This window comes from Colletotrichum tamarilloi (assembly GCF_030869305.1).
Source record: "Colletotrichum tamarilloi strain Tom-12 chromosome Unknown Scaffold_170.1, whole genome shotgun sequence".
NCBI lineage: Eukaryota > Fungi > Ascomycota > Sordariomycetes > Glomerellales > Glomerellaceae > Colletotrichum > Colletotrichum tamarilloi.
This window is the reverse complement of record NW_026849553.1, coordinates 43,481-62,992: the sequence shown is the minus strand read 5'-3', so window position 1 is coordinate 62,992 and position 19,512 is coordinate 43,481. Positions and strand designations below refer to the sequence as shown.

The window sequence follows — 19,512 nt, the reverse complement described above, 5'->3', positions numbered from 1 at the left end:
TCCTCGAGAGCCTGACGAAGCTGATCTTCGGTATATTGAGGCATTATATATAGAAGAAGACATGTGCAAAAGATGAGCCCATTTGGACGCGAATTGAAAATGTTGTGATAAAAGGAGGTTGGGGGTGGGCATTGGGTTGTGGTGGATTTTCGCGTTTTTGTGGGTGCCAGAAACAAGGGGGGTGCCAGGAAGTGGGTATGTTGACTTACTTCCAACAGAAACTTTATCCCTCTTTGAATCTACTGCCACAACAACAAGCTCTCCTGGCTCATCAGCAAGCTTTCTTCCAAACTCCCTATCAAGCGGCGGTACGAGTAGTACCGATGTACCCACTTCAGTGACAACCCCGGGCCAGTCAAGCGTACCTCCTTTCGCATCTATATCTGACACCCTCTCTTCATCTGGAAGCACAAGCTTGTCGTTTTCAGCCACCACAGAGACACCTATTGACACGAGGGTCTCTTCAGCTGCTATAGAAACCTCCTCGATTATCTTGCCCGCCGGCTCGAGTTCTTTGGCCTCCTCTGCTATAGACATTGCAAGTAACACGGCGGCTTTGTCTTCTTCTGCTTCACTCAGCGTAGTAGAGTCACAGACCTCAACGTTGACGGAAACTACAGCCGGCTCATCGGCCAGCTCCAAGCTTTCAACTCAATCTGAGTCTTCGATCAGCTCCATCAGCACCGAACTTTCTACGCCTTCTGATCCAACGATCTCATCCTCGGAACTTCTCAACATTCTAAGTACCCTGTCATCGAGCGCAGTATCACCTTCCACTATTGGTCCTTCATCCTCGGGCGTGTTCACCTCTGCTGAAGCAGATCCGACAACCTCAACGATTGACACCGTTTCTGCCGACTCAACATTTCAGGACGCGACCTTGACCTCAACCTCTGTAATCTCGCCTAGCTCTACCCTCTCCTCGTCCAATCTAAGCAGGAATTTAGACTCCAGTAGTCTCTCTGCTTCAGCCACACTATCTGAACCTAGCTTGGTGACCCCAACGGCAACCTTTGTGACATCTGTGGTTGTATTCACAGGGACTGAATCCCTTACGGGCACCGGCCTGGTCCCTCTCACTACCATTTATCCAAGCAATGGCGACGCACCGACTGTGTTATTTGGTGCGGCTAGGAGACTCTTTGCTTCCGTTGCTGTGCCGTACTCTGGTACAGGGATCATTACCGGACCTCAGCAAGTGAGCATCGTGCTGCCAAGCGGCTCAGACTCACTAGTGCTGGGGACGATTATCTACGCAACACCAGATCCTCTGGTCACGTCCGAGGTAGACTACACTGGAACAGGCACCCTCACTTCGCCTCTGCCATTGACCACTATCTACCAGTCCGGCACAGTCCCTGGAACCATCGTTTTGGCGAGGCCAGCTATCTTTGGTACAGTTGGAACCAGTTCTGCTGTCGTTTCCAGTGCTTCGAGCGAGTCGTCCTCCCCTGTTGTGTTAAGCACGACATTGCAGTCTACGAGCTCGGTTGAAAGCATTTCATCACTGAAAACTAGCTCTTTTCCCACATTCATTTCTCCTCTAGGCTCTGCCTCGACTTTTGTTTCCTCTGAAAGCTCTTCGGGATCGAGTGATGATTCCAAGCCTATCGCCTCAAGCTTGCCTACTGTTCTAGCTGAATCCAGCACATTGAGCGAATCACAGCGAGGATCAAGCAGCCTCGTAGCGGTTTCCCCATCAACTTCATCTGATAGTTACAGCTCGATGTTCGGCGATCTGAGCTCTTCCACAATCATTTCGACTTTTCCGGTTGATTCTATTTCAACCCCAGAGTTGCCAACTTTTACCGCAACATCAACGGAGGGCAGCCTACCAACTAGCGTCAGCATTGTTCCGGCGTTTCTAGGCACATCTTCGAGCTTGACAGACGATCCAATTGTCTCGACTTTCACAAGCGATAGTCTTGTTTTCTCAAGCCGGACACCAACATCAACTGATTTAGGAACCACTGCAGTCCAGGCAACCATATCGCAATCATTTGGAACAAGCATTGGTGTGTCTTCTTCCAGCACTGTTGAGTCGAGCGACTTGACAGCTTCGTCTCTCTTGGTAGCGTCTTCAGCTGCGTCCTCTTCTGATTTCAGTTCAGCCACTGAAACTTCTTCTGTCAATTTCACGGCTTCCATCGAGTTTCCTTCGTCTGTGAATAGTGGCTTTTCATCCGAAGGTACCATTCCAACGGTTTCCTTCATCTCCGATCAGACCTTGGTCTCTAGCTCAGCTCCACCAGCATCTGCCTTCTACGACAGCGTTCAGATACCCTTCACAGGCACTGATCAGTTGCCTACTCCGATCCCCATCAGCACAGTGCCTCCGAGCGGAAGCGTCCGCGGAACTATCGCTTACGCCGCTCAGTTCCTCACTTCAACAGTATCAGGTACTGGTCAGTCCACAGTCACCCTCCTCACAATCCAGCCTTCTGGAACACAGGCTGTTGGGCTGGTAGTCATTGCAGTTCCTACTTTGCTAGTGTCGTCAACGGCGTCTTCTGTTCCATCTGATAATGGAGGAACGTCTACCAGTGAGATCAGCTCTGATCCATCAGCGACTTCGTCCGCAACTTCGGTAACTGCGGCATCTTCCGTAGCTGAGTCGAACTCCATCAGCTTGAGCGGAAGCACCAGCAGCACTGGAACTCTCGAACTAAGCACAATTTTTGAGTCAAGTAGCGTGACGACGACGTCCAGCGAAGTCGAAAGCACAAGCACCATTAATCCCGAAGCAATAAGCACAGCCTTCGCTTCTCTGCTTACCACCACCGATTCGAACTCCTTAAGTGACGTTGCTTCGACATCTGATATTGGCAATCTTCAGAGCAGCAGTACCTCCCTTGAGGCCCTTGGTACCGACACAAGCGCAGTGACTTCGAGGACCATCGGGTCAGAAGCCAGCAGCTCCACTTCCATCGATGCGACCTCAACTGAAGCTAGCTTCTCGATCTCTCCCACTGTCTCGAACCTGTTTAGTGAGTCGCTCATCACGACAGCAAGAGCTGAATCCAGCAACAGCATCCCAACGACTAGCAGCACAAGCGACTTTGAGACAACTTCCACAACGCTTGTTTCTCTGATATCTACCATCGATCTTAGCTCCACGTCTGGCTCGTCCAATACAGCAGATGTCACTACCTCAGCGTCCAGCGCCTCACTTACGGTAACCACCAGTTTGACCACAAATACTGAGATTTCTTCGGCAGCTTCTTCCAGTCTTGTTTCCGAGACAGCCAGTATCTCTCTTGAGATTACTACCTCCACTAGTGATACTCCAAATACATCAGAGAGCTCGCTAGTAGATGGTTCCTCTTCTCTCCTGTCTATAGGCACTGGTACGATTGCCTCCTTTTCTTCGGATTCTACAAGCAGCGATATCACACCAACTACTTCAATTCCTTCCGAGACTTCCCAATTCTCGACCACGTCAACATCAGCGGATGCTGCTTCTTACGTCACCTCGCAACTCATTTATACCGGCCCATCTTCACTATCTGAGCTTCTCCCATTGAGCACTATCCAGCCAACGAACGGATCTCCAGGCACCGTTATCTTGGCTATTCCAGCATCTTTCTATGTCACTTCGACTTTGATCTACACCGAAGGCGACTCCTACATCATTCCGTCTGCCATTAGTACAGTTGCGCCTTCCGGAACAGCTAAAGGCACCGTCATCTTCGCCGCTCGCTACGCAGTGGTTAGAGTTGCGTACTCGGGCACTTCAATCATCACGGAACCTATCCCCATCGCCACATACCCGGGCAGCGGAACAGTCCCTGGTACCGTTGTCTATGCTAATCCTCCATCAACCTCAGCAACATCAGAGCCATCTTCTGCTACCTCAACATCTACAGACTCTCTTGACGCGTTCGATCGTTCAGCCACCTCGACTTCGTCAACTTCTTACGGCGTGGGGATCCCTTCTACATCGTCCAGTAGCTCACTCCTGTCTACTGTGTCTTCCTTATTGGAGGGTTTTACCGGATCGTCGACTTCTTCGAGTGACACATTCACAGTAAACCCTGACACACTACTACTAAGTTCTACCCCTCTATCGACGACAGATGAGCCAACAATGACAAGCGGCTTATCTTCTGAGATCTCTTCATCAACATCAACATCATCATTATCATCAAGTGATTTCACAGGCCCCGTAGCTTCTTCAACTTCGTTCACAACTAGCTTAGATGGTCAAGAGACATCATCTGCCAGTGCATCATCGGGCGAAGAGTCAAGCACTTTGGTCACTGAATTCACCCCAACATCAATCCCTCCATCATCTCTGTTGTCTTCAAGCTCCTTGGAAACTATTGGTCTCGATACCTTGTCGCCTACCAGTACATCTAGCAGTACTTTACCTGGCGTGGAAAGCAGCACATCGGTTATCTCAGAAAGCGACTCTGCTCTTCTCAGTCCAACGTCCTCATTGGACTCAGAGTCTACAACGAGCAGTAATTCACAATCGCCATCGGCTACGTCTACTCCTAGCCCAGCTACCACTATCATATCGACAAGCGATTCGGCAAATGAAACCTTGACCAGCTCCTCGGCGGCAGTTTCGTCATTAATCTCAAGTACAGCAACGACGCTTGAGCCTGACACCCTAATTTCACGCTCAGCCAATCCTTCCTCTAGTGGAACTTTTACTTCAACGAGCATCTCAGCTTCAGGCCCGAGCCCATCATTTATATCGATTTCTTCTCAAGATTTATCCTCATCCTTAAGCACTCAGAATACAGTAGATATCAACACCTTACTGTCTACGTCTATCGTATCTGCAATTACGGCCACAGAGACAAGTTCCTCAACATTGGAATTGACCAGCTCATCAGGGGTTTCATCTGCATCAAGCTCAACTGCTACGTCTGATCCGTTATCGTCCATCACCAGCACCGCGTCCTCGTCAGCTGCGGACTCTTCAAGTACCCTGAGTAGTGAGAGCTCTGATTTCATCACTTCGAATTCAAGTGTTACCGTCAATCTTAATACGCTAGCTTCCTCAACTACCCTCCCAACAAGAGAGGATATCAGTTCCTCGACCTCCAACGGAGCAGATTCATTGACACCAACCCCAACATCGACCTTGCCGCAGTCAACTTCAATCAGTCTAACGCTGGAAATCACAGCCACTACGTCTGAGAGCTCTTTGACTGACTCTTCGTCTTCGAGTGTGACGGTTGATCCGAACAGTCTGCTGTCTACATCATCAAGCCCATCTACAGAGCAAGGCTCGAGTTCCACGGATATACTTGAATCGTCCTCGTTAATTCCACAGTCGTCTGCGGAAGTAAATTCATCTACACCTTTGGACGTTTTGGACACTTCTTCTGGTTCTCCCACCAGTTCCAGTACCATTACTGCGACTTCCGTCAGCTCAACATCAAATGTTGCCTCCTCCTCTTCAGATGTTTCCAGCACTATAGCCGCTTCGTCCATACTTACAATCAACCCGGATAGCCTACTGCCAACTTCGCAGAGCACTTTGACTGAAAGTGCATTAAGCACCTCTGAGAGTGTCTTGCTGTCGTCTTCAAGTTCTACGGCTACGTCTACTATTAGCTCCACGGAATCTCCTTCTTCAGTTACAATTAGTATTTCGGTCACTGAATCAACTTCAGTGAGCTCGCAAGCAGGCTCTGAAGAAATTGCAACCACACCAACACTTTCCTCTGCTAGCATATCCACGAGTAGCTCTGAGTCCTTTTCTTTCACGGTCGATCCCGCAACTCTACTTTTAAGTTCGACAACTTCAAGCTCTTCAGAGAGTGGTTCCCTATCGCCATCGAGCTCTATCGCTAGTTCCAACGAATCTTCCGTATCCTCATCAACCAGCACTTATACTGTCATATCAACTTCTCCAACTACCCAATCAAGCTCAAATGAAGCCGCATCCGTAACATCTACATCCTCGTCCGTTACCACGTTTACGTCTCCATACTTATCTCCAACGATTGGACCCGCTAGTCTTGTCTCGACGTCCACTGAATCACCGACTACTGGTTTGACGTCTTCCCTTTCCTCGTCAATTTCGGGTCGAAGCTCTTCACCCGAACCCAGTTTCGAAAGCTCAATCGAGGCCTTGTCTAGCTTATCACTTTCCTCATCATCAACCTCGACCGGGCTGTCTCTATCTTCGAGCCCCCCATCAGTTGATCCAGCGAGTTTGGTTTCAAGTTCGGAATCATCTTCCTCGAGCTTATGGACATCCTCCGTCAGCTCAACCACCGGGATCACAATCACACTTTCAAGCACCAATTTACTCCCATATTCTGCATTTTTCACCACTACGTCATCCAGTGCGACAACCACTGCAGAATCCCCAACTTCTCTGTCACAGTCATCGTCAGCGAGCACTACAAGCACCTCTTCGTCAATATCTTTGTCGTCGTCGTCGACCTCTCCGACTGCGCCAGAAGTCGTTCCTTCGACCTCATCTGATTTGTCAGTTAGCTCGTCTACCTCTTTAGCATCTTCAAGCCCAACGGTCGATCAAGCAACGCCACTGCCTACTTCGGAGCCATCATCGATCAGCACGTCCATAGATCCAAACTCCCCGTCTTCGTCTTCGATCGCGCCGGATGCGACTTCTTCAAGCTCATCTGACTCAACGTCTATTTCAATTACTTCATCTACGTCTTTGAGTTCAGCAGCTGGTCAAGATACGTCGCTGCCTACATCAGAGTCTTCGTCGATGAGCACTTCGACCTTCTCCTCATCCTCATTAGCTTCCTCTGCGCGTTCATCTAGCTTCGCCTCTGAGCCTGCTACTACTCCACCTGTAACATATGTTTACACGACCATATTCCTCACAGCTTCAGACTCGCCAGACTCAACTATCATTGCTTCAATCGGACCGAGCGGTACTCAAGCTGGCACTATAGTCGTCGGAAGACGAGCACAATTTGTTACTGTCACTCGCCCATACAGTGGGACCAATACTCTGAGCGGCGGTGCAACTATTGTCAGCATCGTGCAACCGCAAGATGAACAGCCAGGAACAGTCTACGTTGAGACAACTCCAAATGCGGTACCCTTGACTTCCACTTCAACATCTACTGACCTCTCGCCGGGGTTGTCGAGCTCAATATTCTCAAGCTCTTCGACCTTCGAGCCATCCCTAAGTACATCGTTTACTGGCACCAGCACCACTTCTACAAGTACGACTGATACTGTCGAGCCGAATACCTTGCTGTCAAGCACGAGTGCCGCTTTGACGAGCTCGCCTTCTAGTTTAGACTTACCCCCGTCGTCCTCCACTTCTCAGCCATCGTCGACTTCTGCTAGCACTTCTGAGTCGACTAATAGTGTGTCTTCCATATCAGTTTCAAGCACACCTTCAAGTATCAGCTCAAGTAGCCCCTCAGGACCATCTTCCAGCATCTCCAGTATCATATCGTCAAGTACAGCTAACACAGCGGAAGATGATACCTTACTCCCGACCACGAATGTGTCCTCAACGAGGGCCTTATCTAGCTCAGAGCTCCTTTCATCAGGTTCAATGTTACTGTCCTCGTCTGAATCGACAGTAATGTCTTCGTCGACCTCAAGTATTGGCTCCAGCCAACTCTTTCAGAGCAGTTCGAGTGACCTTCCAAGTGCCTCTTCTACAGTTATTTCATCCACGTCGAGCCTGAGTGTCGATCCCGCATCTTTGTTGTCGACATCATTGACTCCATCGTCGTCATCAACAACAAGCACAACTGAATTGTCTAGTTCAAGCTCCGTCGATTCTTCCAACACTTTCGCGACCGCAAGCGTCGCAAGCACATCCTCGACTTCTACGGGCAGCTCCGCGTCGTCAAGTACCACAGTCAATCAGGCCACCTTACTGTCGGCCACCACTAGTGCTTCTTCGGCATCGACTTCAGGACCAACTAACAGCTCGACCGCATTCGTTTCTTCGGATTCTTCCAGCGCGAGTCAAACTTCAAGCTCATCAACTATAACGACTGTCTCGCCGACGCCCATGTCTTCAAGCATTACGGCTGACCAGGCTAGCTTGCTACCGACTACCTCAAGTGGTTCTTCAACGTCAACTTTAAGCTCAAGTACTTTGGATGTGACCTCGTCGTCGACTTCTCCCTCAAGTCTCTTCAGCACAAGTCAGGGCTTATCGGCGACCGCGAACATATCATCGACGCAGATTGCATCCAGCCTCTTGTTAAGCGATTCTTCCTCCACAACCCCGACCTCGAATGCTGCTACGTTGCTTTCGACATCAAGCAGCACCTCAGCGGGCCAGAGCTCAAGTTCCTCTAGCTCGATATTGGCTTCTTCCACATCGTCGATCAGTAGCCCTGTTTCCCAACCGACGTCGTCTTCAAGCGGCCTTTTCGGCAGCTTCTCGTCAACTGACTTATCGTCACCCATCCCATCATCTACTGGCTCTACTTCTTCCAGTGTGTCTGTCGACCCTGCCACATTGGTACCTACGGTTTCTAGCGCTTCGACGAGCAGCTCTCAAAGCACTTCGTCATCAGTAGGCATCTCTTCTAGTCCTGCTTCATCTGCATCTACGTCCAGCAGTATTTCAACGCCGCCCAGTAGCTCCTCGTCAATCACCTTAAGCACATCATCGTCAGCCAGCCAAACGACGAACGCCGCCACGCTGCTTCCCACAAGCAGTAGTACAACAGGGCCCTCTTCGAGCAGTTATAGTAGCAGTTCTTCTCCATCTTCTAGCTCTGCAGTCAGCTCAACCTTCACTTCCAGCGGTACTGCGTCGAGTAGTAGCTCGCTCAGCAGCTTTGCATCTGATAGTCCAACTGCCAACGCCGCCACACTGCTCCCGGCGACAAGCAGCGCAGCAGGGTCACCTTCAAGCACCTCGGCTAACAGCCCGTCGTTGTCCTCGAGTTCAACGTCCAATGTGGGCTCCACTTTCAGTAGTACGGTCCCCAGTACTACTTCCTCCATCAGCGCAACAGTCAATCCAGCTACGTTACTGTCACCGAGCACCAGTTCAACAGCGGCACCTTCGAGCAGCTCCGCAGTCAGCTCTTCACCCTCTTCCAGCTCGTCGGCAAGCTCATCTACAGTTAACCCTACTAGCAGTACTACAATTACGACTAGTAGTCTCCCTGGCACGTCTTCTTCTCCTTCTTTGTCTTCTTCATCAAGCCCAACAGTCAATGCAGCCACGCTCCTGTCAACGACCAGCAGCGCTTCTACGAGCAGTCTTTCAACAGTCTCATCTTCATCTTCCAGGGCAACAACAAGCTCCTCACCAAGTGCAACGAGTAGCTCTTCTGTAGGAACTACATTGTCCTCGTCTACTTTATCGAGTCCGACATTTAACGCGGCTACTTTGATATCCACCTCCACTATTGGGACTCTGACGAGCAGTGTTTCCGTCATCAGCTCGTCGTCAAGTGCCACAGCAAGCTTCTTAAGCTCAGCTCCTAACAGCAACATCCCTTCTACGGATACGAGCAGGTTCTCGAGCAGCTTATCAACAGGCACTTCGTCTTCTTCAAGCCCGACAGTTGAAGCGGCCTCATTGGTGTCCACTACTAGCAGTGCGTCTACAAGCAGTAGCTCATCCACCAGCTCAACATCTCCCACCTCTGCCAGCTCTTCGATCTCGGTATCCACTAGCAGTGGCACTACTACCACCCCATCATCTAGTGGCTCTGCTCTCAGCTCGTCTCCCACTTCTTCGAGTGTGACGGTCAACGCAGCCACCCTGTTATCTACAATAAGCTCCATAACGAGCACCTCGACAAGCACCTCGACGACCAGAAGCTCGATATTCAGCACGACATCTCTGAGTAGCACTTCAAGCAGCTCTTCGAGTGGTTCTCCGAGTAGCTCTACTGCTTCACCCACGGCGAACCAAGCAAGCCTGCTTTCCACATCCAGCAGTGCCACTACTAGCAGTTCTGCCACCAGCTCTACTGCCAGTATTTTCACTACCAGCAGTATATCCCGTACCTCTGCGTATTCATCTACAAGTGTCACAATCAACCCCGCGGCTCTGGTTCCCACAACAAGTAGTACAGGCAGCAGCAGCAATAGCGTGACGAGTAGCAGTTCTTCCACGAGTAGTAGTAATAGCTCGAGCAGCATCCCTTCAAGCACCTCATCCTCGAGTGTCACTGTCAACGCCGCGAGCTTGGCGTCAACTACAAGTTCATCAACATCAACCACGAGGATATCAACGTCGTCTTCACTCCCTTCGAGCTCTGGTAGCTCTTCCTCGAGCACAACCGTAACCTCGTCATCTTCTACATCGTCTATAAGCTCTTCCTCGAGCTCCTCTTCAAGCTCCTCCGCCAGCGCTGCGCTCAACACATTGCTGGGTTCGTCGAGCGCCTCCACGTTCTCGACCTTGACAAGATCGTCGTCTTCTTCGACGACTTCACCTACGTCCAGCAGCGTCAGTGTCCAGGCAAACACGCTGGCGTCAACTAGCTCGAGCCCAAGCAGCACATCCACATCGGCAACCACGACAAGCACACTTGGCTCGACTTCATCGTCCACTGTGCTGAGCTCATCCTCCTCCTCACGGACTAGTACGACGTCGACATCGTCTTCAAGCTCGACTTTCAGCTCAAGTTCAAGCTCAAGCTCGACTTCATCTTCATCCCGCACAACCACTTCAACAAGCAGCTCTTCCAGCTCGAGCAGCAGTAGCACAAGCACTTCCTCGACCTCTTCCAGAGTTGTCGCCTCAGCCACACAAGGCCCCGCATTCTCATGTCCTACTACGGGCTTCCTGATTCAGTCCCTGACCCTGTTTTCACTGAACTTGGCTACTGGAGAGCGAACCCAAATCGCCGACAACATAGGTGGAGACTCAACGCGCAACATCAACGCCTTGGGCTATAATGCAAGAGAGGACTACCTCTATGGTATTTCCCAGAACGAGGCCGCCACCGACTTCAAGATCATTCGCATCCTGGCCAACGGCACGGGTACGTATGTCGCTACGGTCAGCAAGCTCACAACCGGCCTGTTCAACTCGGGCGACATCGACGAGAACGGCCAGTATTGGATCTCCACTGGTGGTGCCGACTTCTATCAGTACAACTTCGCTCCTGGCACCACAAATTACGGAGGTCTCGTCACTAGTGGCAAGCTCACCGGTACCGGCGGTTACACAATCGGTGACTGGACTGTCGTTCCTGGCGTCGGAGGCGGAGATCTATGGTCCGTCGGCGTGAGCAATCAAGTTGCTTACTTGTTGCGCTGGAGCCGGACTACCCACGCATTCACAGTGGTTCGCAACTTGGGCAACCTCACAGGAGCAACTGGGACTACGGTGCCTTTCTGGGGTGCGAGCTACGCAACCACAGATGGCTACCTTTTCGCGGTGGAAAACGGCAGTGGGCAGATTTGGCGTATTGCTGTTGATGGGTCTTCAAACCCTCTGAGGTTGAAGGATGCACCAGTCAGCAGTCGAAACGATGGTGCCAGATGTCTGGATTCCGGTGCCATTGTTGTTAGTGGCTAAGCGTGGCCTGATGTGTCCCTGGGTCGTTTATTCCTTCTTTATTTTTGAGATGCCTTCTGAAATACTTAAGCTAAAATCGTGTCAGCGTTTATTTGTTTCTCCGGGGTTAGTAAAAAATGGTAATTCTTAAAGACGAATCAAAATACCGAGTTAATAAATAATGTTAAATCTGTTGAACGAACTGTCTCAGATCAGACTGCTCAAGACTACCAGCTCCTAAGAGTCGATTTGTGCTATCTTGAAGGCTCCGTTGCCGCAGCGCATCCAATGGTATAGATGAGACCTTGTTGCCGGCAGAAAAAGCTGAAGCAACCAAGCCACCTGTAGTTACACAACGTGCCGAATTGAGCTAGCTGGCTCCCAGAAGCCAAAATGGCATCGACGTTTCCCAGCCGTGGCGAAGACTAAGCTGTTTCACTTAGAGGCCCTAGGCCGGTGCTAGCAGGAGGCAAATAGGGATCATTCACTGCCAGGCGTCATCTCCTTGCACATATACTTATTTGTATACGCACGAAAGGGTATCTCAGGACGGACGGTTCCTGTGATGAAGTAAAATGACTACATGTAATGTGAGGGCCCAAATTGGTGTGGCTAGCCGCAACCCCGGCATATACTTTTTGACTCAAAATACTGGTTGTTCAGAGTAACGAGTCGACGAGTTAGCCCTTTAACATGGGCTCTCAAAAATGGACGTCCAAGGGAGGGCTTTCATAAAGAAGGTCTAGCTCCAAGGTTTACGGCTGTAGGATGGGCAAGCAACCTGCGTTGTCGCGAGCCACAGTGATCAGTGCAAAGGGCTGCGTACAAGCTGCAAGTAATTAATCCCCAGATTCGCCATCCCGCATGGCTGATATAGACTTTAGGGTCATATCACAGACCAACGTCAGTTATTAAGCTTCAACTTGGTTGTGGTGGCCTTGAAGTTTCCCAAAGTTCCACCGAGTCAAGACCCATGCTAATTTTGGCACCGATTTGGCACTAGATAATCGTATTCTATCAGTAGTTACTCATCACAGGGATCGCAAGGGATCCCAGCCCGCCTTAAATTGCTTAAAATGCATCCCCAAGCCAACTAAAACTTGTGAAAAATGACGCTTTACGCTGTAAATCAGGCTTGGCTAAACATCCACGGTCGCTACGAACTCTGACGTCGCTGGTTCCGCACAACAACTTGATTTTTTCTCTGCCCTCCCCCATCCTCAGTATTCTGGCCCATTGGGTAAGAGTCAGTCATACCAACAAAAAATTATATCACACCGGGGTCACCGGATGTCACGCCATATATAGCATTGTTTGCCTACGCCCTCTCCACTGCGAAAATCGCCAAGATGCCAAAAGAGGAGGAAAAAAAGGGGGTTCGCCGTTCAAATTGGGTAGGACCCGGAGGAGACTTACATGGGGTCTCCACCGCGGATTGACCGTTACACTGCCGCAAGCCGAGGCTCGGGACGAGAGAATGAAGAACTACATAGTCGGCGGGGGCTCCTCGCTGGTTTTTTCGGTTTCCATTTCGTCTCTTCAGTGCCGTCGCTGAGAGCATTCACATTCGTTTTCGACATTCGTTCTTTTTGCTGATTCTGGAGTCAAGATGAGCGCTGTCACCAAGTTTGGGTTCGAGTTCCAGACTGCCACTATCAATGGCGTCGAGTACAACTACATCCACGCCGAGCCTGCGGGCAAGGTGGTAGGGACAATCTTCCTCATCCACGGGTGGCCCGATATGTCCCTGGGATGGCGCAACCAGATTCCTTACCTCCTGTCCAAGGGCCTCCGGGTCATTGCTCCTGACATGATGGGTTACGGAGGCACTGATGCTCCCGCCGACGTCAACTACTAGTAAGTCTCTTACACCCAGTACCTCACCTCAACGAGGAAAGCTTGGCGAAGACTAACCGACCCAACCAGCACATTCAAGCGCGCCTCAGATGACATTGCTGCTCTCGCCAGCCACCTCGGCCTCTCGCGCATCATCCTGGGCGGCCACGACTGGGGCGGAGCGGTCGTCTACCGCGCAGCCCTCTGGCACCCGGAGCTGATCTCGGCCTTCTTCGTCATCAGCACCCCCTTTGCGCCGCCCCGTCTGGCCTACGTCGACCAGGCCACCGCGCTACCCACGCTGCACTACCAGCTGCAGTTCCGCACCGACGCCGTCCAGGACTACATTGGCCTCGGCGACGTCCAAAACGCCACCCGCGTCCGCCAGATCCTCAACACAATCTACGGCGTCAAGCTGCCCAGCGGTGCATCAGCCTTCAACTCCAGCGGCGCCGGGTTCGACTTTGACCTTCTCGACGGCGTAACGACGGACACGCCGCTGTTGAGCGAGGAGGAGCTCGACTACTACGTGGAGAACTACGCCGGTAGTGATCCCTTTAACAGGACGCTCAACTGGTACCGTACCGGCGAGCTCAACTGGCAGGACGAGCTTGCGCTCATCCCTAGCAACGCTACGGCGTACACGGCCAAGTACTCGCAACCTGCGCTGTACATCGGCGGTTCGCTCGACTCGGCGCTGCCTCCCATCTTGTCGACCGGTATGGAGACGTACTTCGACAGCTTGTCAAGAGGCGAGGTGAATGGTACGCATTGGGTCATGTGGGAGAAGCCCGAGGATGTGAACGGTTATGTTGGCAACTGGCTGAGCAGCTCAGTATTGGGCAACCTGAGTCTCGGTGTCAATGTCACGGCTGGAAGCGCTCTGGCTTTGCTGTGATCGGTGACATGTCGGCGGAGGAGGGTCTTGCCTGGGAGTCGCATGGCAAGGACAACGATGCGTATGACTATGAAAATCAGTATATAATAGAAGCATATTACCATTGTACAAACGAGTTTCCAGAACATGCCGCTGTGATGGTTGAACGCAATCAATCGATCGATTTCATGCCCTGAAGTCGTCAACACTGCAAGGAAAAGTATAGTGGGGTGAGGGATGTGCGATGATGCAGCTGCAGGAAGGGACCATCCGTTCACTGCAGCCCGGGCAGGGCCTGGAACTGGACGCTGGCAGCGCTACCTAGGTACATGCCTAGGTACCTTAGTTGAACCCCACCGGAGCCACTGGCGCCGACCTCCGACTCCACTCAAAATTTCCAGCTCTCACTTCATCCCACCTCAGACAAGTCCGAGGCCATCCTCCAGATCGTTTGCCCTTCAATTGAGAGGATTCTCTGCTTTCCCGTTGTTCCGAAAGATAATACGACAATGGCTACCTCTAAGGGCCTTCCTCGCGATACATTCGCCAAGCTCTCCCCTCATCCCTTCCTCCTCGCAAACCTCCAGCCTCCCGCGCCCGCCAACGCTGCCAGAAGCAACGGCCGCGCACCCAACGAAGCCCGAATTCCCAATGTCAACACTTCCAGCTTGACCCATGCCAATGGAAGCGCCGTTGTGCGGACGGGTGATACAACTGTCATCTGCGGTGTTCGCGCCGAAACACTTCTCGCCTCCGACATCCCCAACTTCCGCACCGCTGCGAATCTCGACGATGAAAACGGCAAGCCCAGCTCGGAGCTGAAGGACTACGACTTGCTCGTGCCCAACATCGAGCTCGCCACCGGCTGCGCACCGCAGTTCCTCCCCGGCGTACCTCCCACAACACTGGCACAGACCCTGAGCACGAGAGTTTATTCACTGCTGCATTCCTCCAACCTCGTCGACCCGGAGGACCTGAGAATATGGTACACCCGCCCTGCCGAGAAGGCCGAGATGGAGGGCGATGATGGAGACGACAAGATGGATGAGGACGAGGACGAAGTGAAATCTGAGGGTGAAAGGGTTGTCATGGCATACTGGGTTTTGTACATCGACATCTTCTTCATCTCGTTCGATGGTAACCCCTTCGACATTGCCTGGGCTGCTATCCTGGCCGCCCTTCGCGACACAACGATACCCATCGCACGCTGGGACGCAGACCGCGAGATGGTCGTCTGCTCCCGAGAGAGCCCCAAGCCCCTGACGTTGCACGGCTTCCCTATCGCCTGTACAGCTGGCGTCTTCACAGGCAAAGAGACGACGGATCGGCCTGCTGCCGGCAAGTTCTGGACTCTGGTCGACCCGGACAGGTTGGAGGAGAGTCTATGTGATGAAGAGGTAACAGCAGTGGTGGACCGAAGCGAGGGAGAGACGAAGGTATTGGCGATATCAAAGCATGGAGGAACCGTACTGCAGCCGCAGCTCATACGGGAGTTTGTAGGCGTTGCAGAGCGGAGATGGGAGCAGTTTTACAAGGCCATGGCATGAAGATAATGATACCCACCAAAAGGAAGACATGAAAATCCAAGACGTTTGGGGAAAGGAAGCCGGTTCCTCTTATGTATCCTCAGGTTGTGCTCTACCCGGCCAAAGACTGCAACCGATCCCCCCCTATCGTGAGCTTTGATGACCCCGCCGCCTTTCACCCATCAGCCGCCTTTGGTGCGGTCCGGGTGAAGATGAAAGCGCATACCTACTTGAGCCCCTCAACTTCCATTATCTTTTCTCTGACATGATCTTCTGAAGCTGCTAAGCCTCTCTCTTCACATCACCTTAAAAAATCAGCATCACTTGAGGGGGGAAAATAATCATCACCACTTTCTGGAAATTTTGCTTCAGACACACCAAGCATCATCATCCAGCAATGGCCAATCTTCATTCTCGAATCCAGGAGGCCTCGAAGGAGGAACTCGTCCAGATCCTCAAGGCTGTCTGCAGCTTCACCGACACCCACTACCACGTCAAGAGCGTCCTCGACTACCTCGACGACAAGAAGCAGTCGGAGGCCGCCGCCGCCGCCAAGCGTCGCCTGTCTACCCGCGCCTCCTTGTCCAACAAGAGCTGGGCCCAGCCGCTCCCCAAGACTGTGAAGCGCAACATCAAGATGTGCGAGCTGTGCGAGCTGCCCTTCGTCGAGAAGGAGAACACCAACGAGTCTTGCCTGTCTCACTATGGTAAGTTGCGATCCATCCGAGACGTTCCCTGTTCAATGTGGAGTGAAAGTATGCTTACGAACTGCGTTCGACGCAACAGGCAAGTGGCTTCTCGAGTGCGAGAATGAACACGAGGTCTGGTTCGCGGATCTTGACAAGGCCGGCGAGGAGTTCACTTCCAACAAGGAGGCCATGTGCATCGTCGACTGCTGCAACAGCCAGCGTGGCGCCAGCAAGGGTTGCGTCAAGGCCAAGCATGTCGCCTTGGTCCCTGATGTCGACACCAGCGAGGACTCTTCTGACAACTAAAGGGTTCACCGACAACACGATTACGAGACATGATTATGATACCACAAGGGCATTACAATTTGGGGGTATAGGTCTGCTTGATTTTACAGAGTCGTCGGTACCTGAATAAGGTGTCGCAGAGTGCGCCAGGAATTGTTACGAGGCATCAGAATAGGTCAAAACGGGTTTTCACTAGCAGACAGGAAACAATCATTAGGGATTGACAGTAGTCTGGTTTACTTGTTTCGGTTCATAGAATCAACTTAGCAAAGAAAACAGAGCTTCGTCATCTCCCACAAGGATCGAGCCAAAGTCTGCGAAACACGGAACACACAATGAGCGTGCCGCGGTGAAGATATGTATTCCACAATTCGAGCCACCTTTTCAGACTTTATTCCAAGGCAGTAGATACTAGGGAAATTCCTTCTACCGCCCGGCGCCGAGGAAGCCTAATGAAAGGCCCTCATGAGCCGCGAATTAACTGAATGTTGACTCGCGGCTTGGTTACCGAGCGGATGATGAAGGAAGGAAGAAACCAGAGAAAGTCGCGCTTTCCTCGCGATGAAAATTTAGGCGAGCCAGCTACAGTGCCGAAATACAGTGCCCGCTGTGGCTTTCACACACTTCAGCCTCCGTTTTCCAGAGTTCCCCACCATGGAGCCCCATCGTCAATCTTCCTGGTTCCAACCTCAGCTCTCGACTTCCACGCAAATTTTCCCTCCTTGCTCTTCTTTCGACCTCACACTTTCCAACACCATGGAATCGCTGGCCGAGCAGACGTGGGATGTCATACTCCACGGCACTGGCCTGCAGCAGTCGCTGCTAGCCTTGTAAGCTCTCTCTTCCTGGCCTCTCTTTTTCTTTTCCCAGCCCAACTCGTAGTCGTCTTTCGGCATCGTTGTTTCTTGAAAAAGCCTCGATCTGACTGACGCAGTCTCGTCTGGCCGTGAAGAGCCCTCTCGCGGTCAGGAAAGCAAATTCTGCACCTCGATCCCAACGAGTACTATGGCGGCCCCGAAGCCGCCTTCAGTTTGCAAGAGATAGAAGAGTGGGCGACTGCGAACGCTGCTCCCGCCGACGATGTCGCCGGATCACCGCGCGTCTTCTCGTCAGTGACGGTGAGCAAGCCCGAGGTAGCAACGGGTTCCGGACCTTCACTCTCTTTCCCGAGAGCCTACTCTCTCGCTCTCGCGCCGCAGATCATACACACCCGCTCAGAGCTGGTGAAGCAACTCGTATCGTCGCGCGCGTTCCGACAGATCGAGTTTCTCGCCGTTGGGTCCTTCTTCATCTACACCCCACCAGCTACCGGTAGCGGGATCGAAGCCGGAAAACCGAGCCTTGTGCCGATCCCCTCAACCCGCGAAGCCGTCTTCTCCACAACTGCTATCCCCGGAAGGGCGAAGCGGTCGCTGATGAAGTTCCTCAAGTTCGTCTTCGACTACAACTCGGAAGACAACAAGGGTATATGGGCTCCACATGCCGACAAGCCTCTGTCGGAGTTCCTGTCGTCGGACTTCAAGCTGGACACCGCTCTGCAGACCTACGTCGTCACGCTTACCTTGAGTCTGGACGGCAAGGTCACAACCACGGACGGCTTGGCCGCTATCCACAGGCACCTCTCCTCCATGGGCGCCTTCGGGCCAGGCTTCGCTGCTGTGTACCCCAAATGGGGCGGTCTCTCTGAGATCGCGCAAGTCGGTTGCCGCGCTTGCGCCGTCGGCGGCGCAGTCTACATGCTAGGCACAGGCACGAAAGCTACGCGCCAGCTCGACGAAGCCCGGGAAGATTGCGCTTGCTTCGAGGTCGACTTAACCAGCGACGTCACGGTGAAATCCCGGATGTTCGTTCGCGGCGCTGAGGGGATTGCCTCCGGCGGCCAGCGCGTGAGCAGGTTGACTGCAGTCATCAACTCGCCGCTCTCGTCTTTGTTCGAGGCTGTTGGCGAAGGATCGCCTACACCAGCTGTAGCAGTCATTGCATTCCCGGCCAACTCCATCGCCGATGTTGCATCAGCATTCCCCATTTACGTCTTTGCTCATTCGAGCGAGACTGGGGAGTGTCCAACCGGACAGAGTAAGTTCAAACATCCCCCTACTTCTCCCTTTTTGAAGCCCTCCATCGTACACATGATGATTTCAGAAAAAAACTTATCTACATTGCCTGAGCTTTTGCTTTGACGTAAACTTCTGTGGAACTGATTGTACACATTTCCATCACACTTTGACCTGCAACTACCTCGTATTGTTTTGTCACACGACTAACAGGGTCACTGTTTAGGCGTTCTCTACTTTGTCACTCCAATGACACCAACCTCAGCCGAAGCCTTGGAAAAGGCTTTGGCTTCGTTGCTTTCTGCCCTCGGCGATGGCGAACACAAGCCACAGGCGATCTACAAGGTCGCATACCAACAGGCACACGCGGCTGCGTCAAGTTCCGCAGATGCATCAGACGTCCTTCCCAGCCTGCCGCTCGATCTTGCCTTCAGCGACACGGCTCTGGAGCCGGTCAAGGATGCCTGGACGAAAGTCATGGGTCCGGCGGCCGAGGATCCCGACATTATCTACATGAAGTTCGAGGATCGGGAAGGAGTTGGCGATGAGGAGGATGTCTACGAATAGTCTAGCTTTTCCAATGAGTGCACGTAATAATGAACCTCAATGACATCTTCAAAATCAAGAACTTCTTCTGGTGAATGTAGCTAATGTGTGTTCGATGTTTAGCAAGTCTTCTGCCCGTATGTGATCCCAATTCCTCGAGATGGCAATTCCAAGTTCCCAGATTCTCCACCAGACCGATCGATACCTTAGTCCTTAGATGACTGGATTCGCCTTCTCACTTCGAGAAGAACCC

The 19,512-nt window shown here is 52.1% G+C and overlaps 8 protein-coding genes across 8 annotated transcripts; 6 read left to right on the top strand and 2 right to left on the bottom strand.

The window, feature by feature from the left end:
* Positions 1-478: 478 nt before the first annotated feature.
* CTAM01_15636 (cell agglutination protein mam3) lies at positions 479-4,152 on the top strand (the record flags this gene model as incomplete). The annotated part of the gene is made up of 2 exons (XM_060531632.1): positions 479-3,947; positions 4,112-4,152. Coding segments are annotated over 2 exons (3,510 nt in total), but the record flags the coding sequence as incomplete, so codon positions are not given.
* Positions 4,153-4,203: 51 nt separating this feature from the next.
* CTAM01_15635 (uncharacterized protein) lies at positions 4,204-7,992 on the bottom strand (the record flags this gene model as incomplete). Its single annotated transcript, XM_060531631.1, has 8 exons — positions 4,204-4,652; positions 4,770-5,571; positions 5,878-6,446; positions 6,922-6,968; positions 7,073-7,268; positions 7,347-7,578; positions 7,636-7,800; positions 7,939-7,992. 8 exons carry the CDS (start codon positions 7,990-7,992, stop codon positions 4,204-4,206), a joined length of 2,514 nt encoding a protein of 837 aa, XP_060373811.1.
* A 123-nt stretch (positions 7,993-8,115) lies between these two features.
* Positions 8,116-11,451, bottom strand: CTAM01_15634 (uncharacterized protein; the record flags this gene model as incomplete). The annotated part of the gene is made up of 5 exons (XM_060531630.1): positions 8,116-8,469; positions 8,530-8,652; positions 8,719-10,665; positions 10,895-11,138; positions 11,381-11,451. 5 exons carry the CDS (start codon positions 11,449-11,451, stop codon positions 8,116-8,118), a joined length of 2,739 nt encoding a protein of 912 aa, XP_060373810.1.
* CTAM01_15633 (proline rich protein 5MeD) lies at positions 10,842-11,467 on the top strand (the record flags this gene model as incomplete). Its single annotated transcript, XM_060531629.1, has 2 exons — positions 10,842-10,865; positions 10,901-11,467. 2 exons carry the CDS (start codon positions 10,842-10,844, stop codon positions 11,465-11,467), a joined length of 591 nt encoding a protein of 196 aa, XP_060373809.1.
* Positions 11,468-13,055: 1,588 nt separating this feature from the next.
* Positions 13,056-14,180, top strand: CTAM01_15632 (uncharacterized protein; the record flags this gene model as incomplete). Its single annotated transcript, XM_060531628.1, has 2 exons — positions 13,056-13,303; positions 13,373-14,180. The coding sequence occupies 2 exons, from the start codon at positions 13,056-13,058 to the stop codon at positions 14,178-14,180; spliced, it is 1,056 nt and encodes a 351-aa protein (XP_060373808.1).
* A 488-nt stretch (positions 14,181-14,668) lies between these two features.
* CTAM01_15631 (exosome complex exonuclease RRP43) lies at positions 14,669-15,706 on the top strand (the record flags this gene model as incomplete). Its single annotated transcript, XM_060531627.1, has 1 exon — positions 14,669-15,706. The coding sequence occupies one exon, from the start codon at positions 14,669-14,671 to the stop codon at positions 15,704-15,706; it is 1,038 nt and encodes a 345-aa protein (XP_060373807.1).
* Positions 15,707-16,082: 376 nt separating this feature from the next.
* CTAM01_15630 (uncharacterized protein) lies at positions 16,083-16,680 on the top strand (the record flags this gene model as incomplete). The annotated part of the gene is made up of 2 exons (XM_060531626.1): positions 16,083-16,392; positions 16,472-16,680. 2 exons carry the CDS (start codon positions 16,083-16,085, stop codon positions 16,678-16,680), a joined length of 519 nt encoding a protein of 172 aa, XP_060373806.1.
* Positions 16,681-17,415: 735 nt separating this feature from the next.
* CTAM01_15629 (rab protein geranylgeranyltransferase component A) lies at positions 17,416-19,280 on the top strand (the record flags this gene model as incomplete). Its single annotated transcript, XM_060531625.1, has 3 exons — positions 17,416-17,489; positions 17,612-18,735; positions 18,940-19,280. 3 exons carry the CDS (start codon positions 17,416-17,418, stop codon positions 19,278-19,280), a joined length of 1,539 nt encoding a protein of 512 aa, XP_060373805.1.
* Between the last annotated feature and the right edge of the window lie 232 nt (positions 19,281-19,512).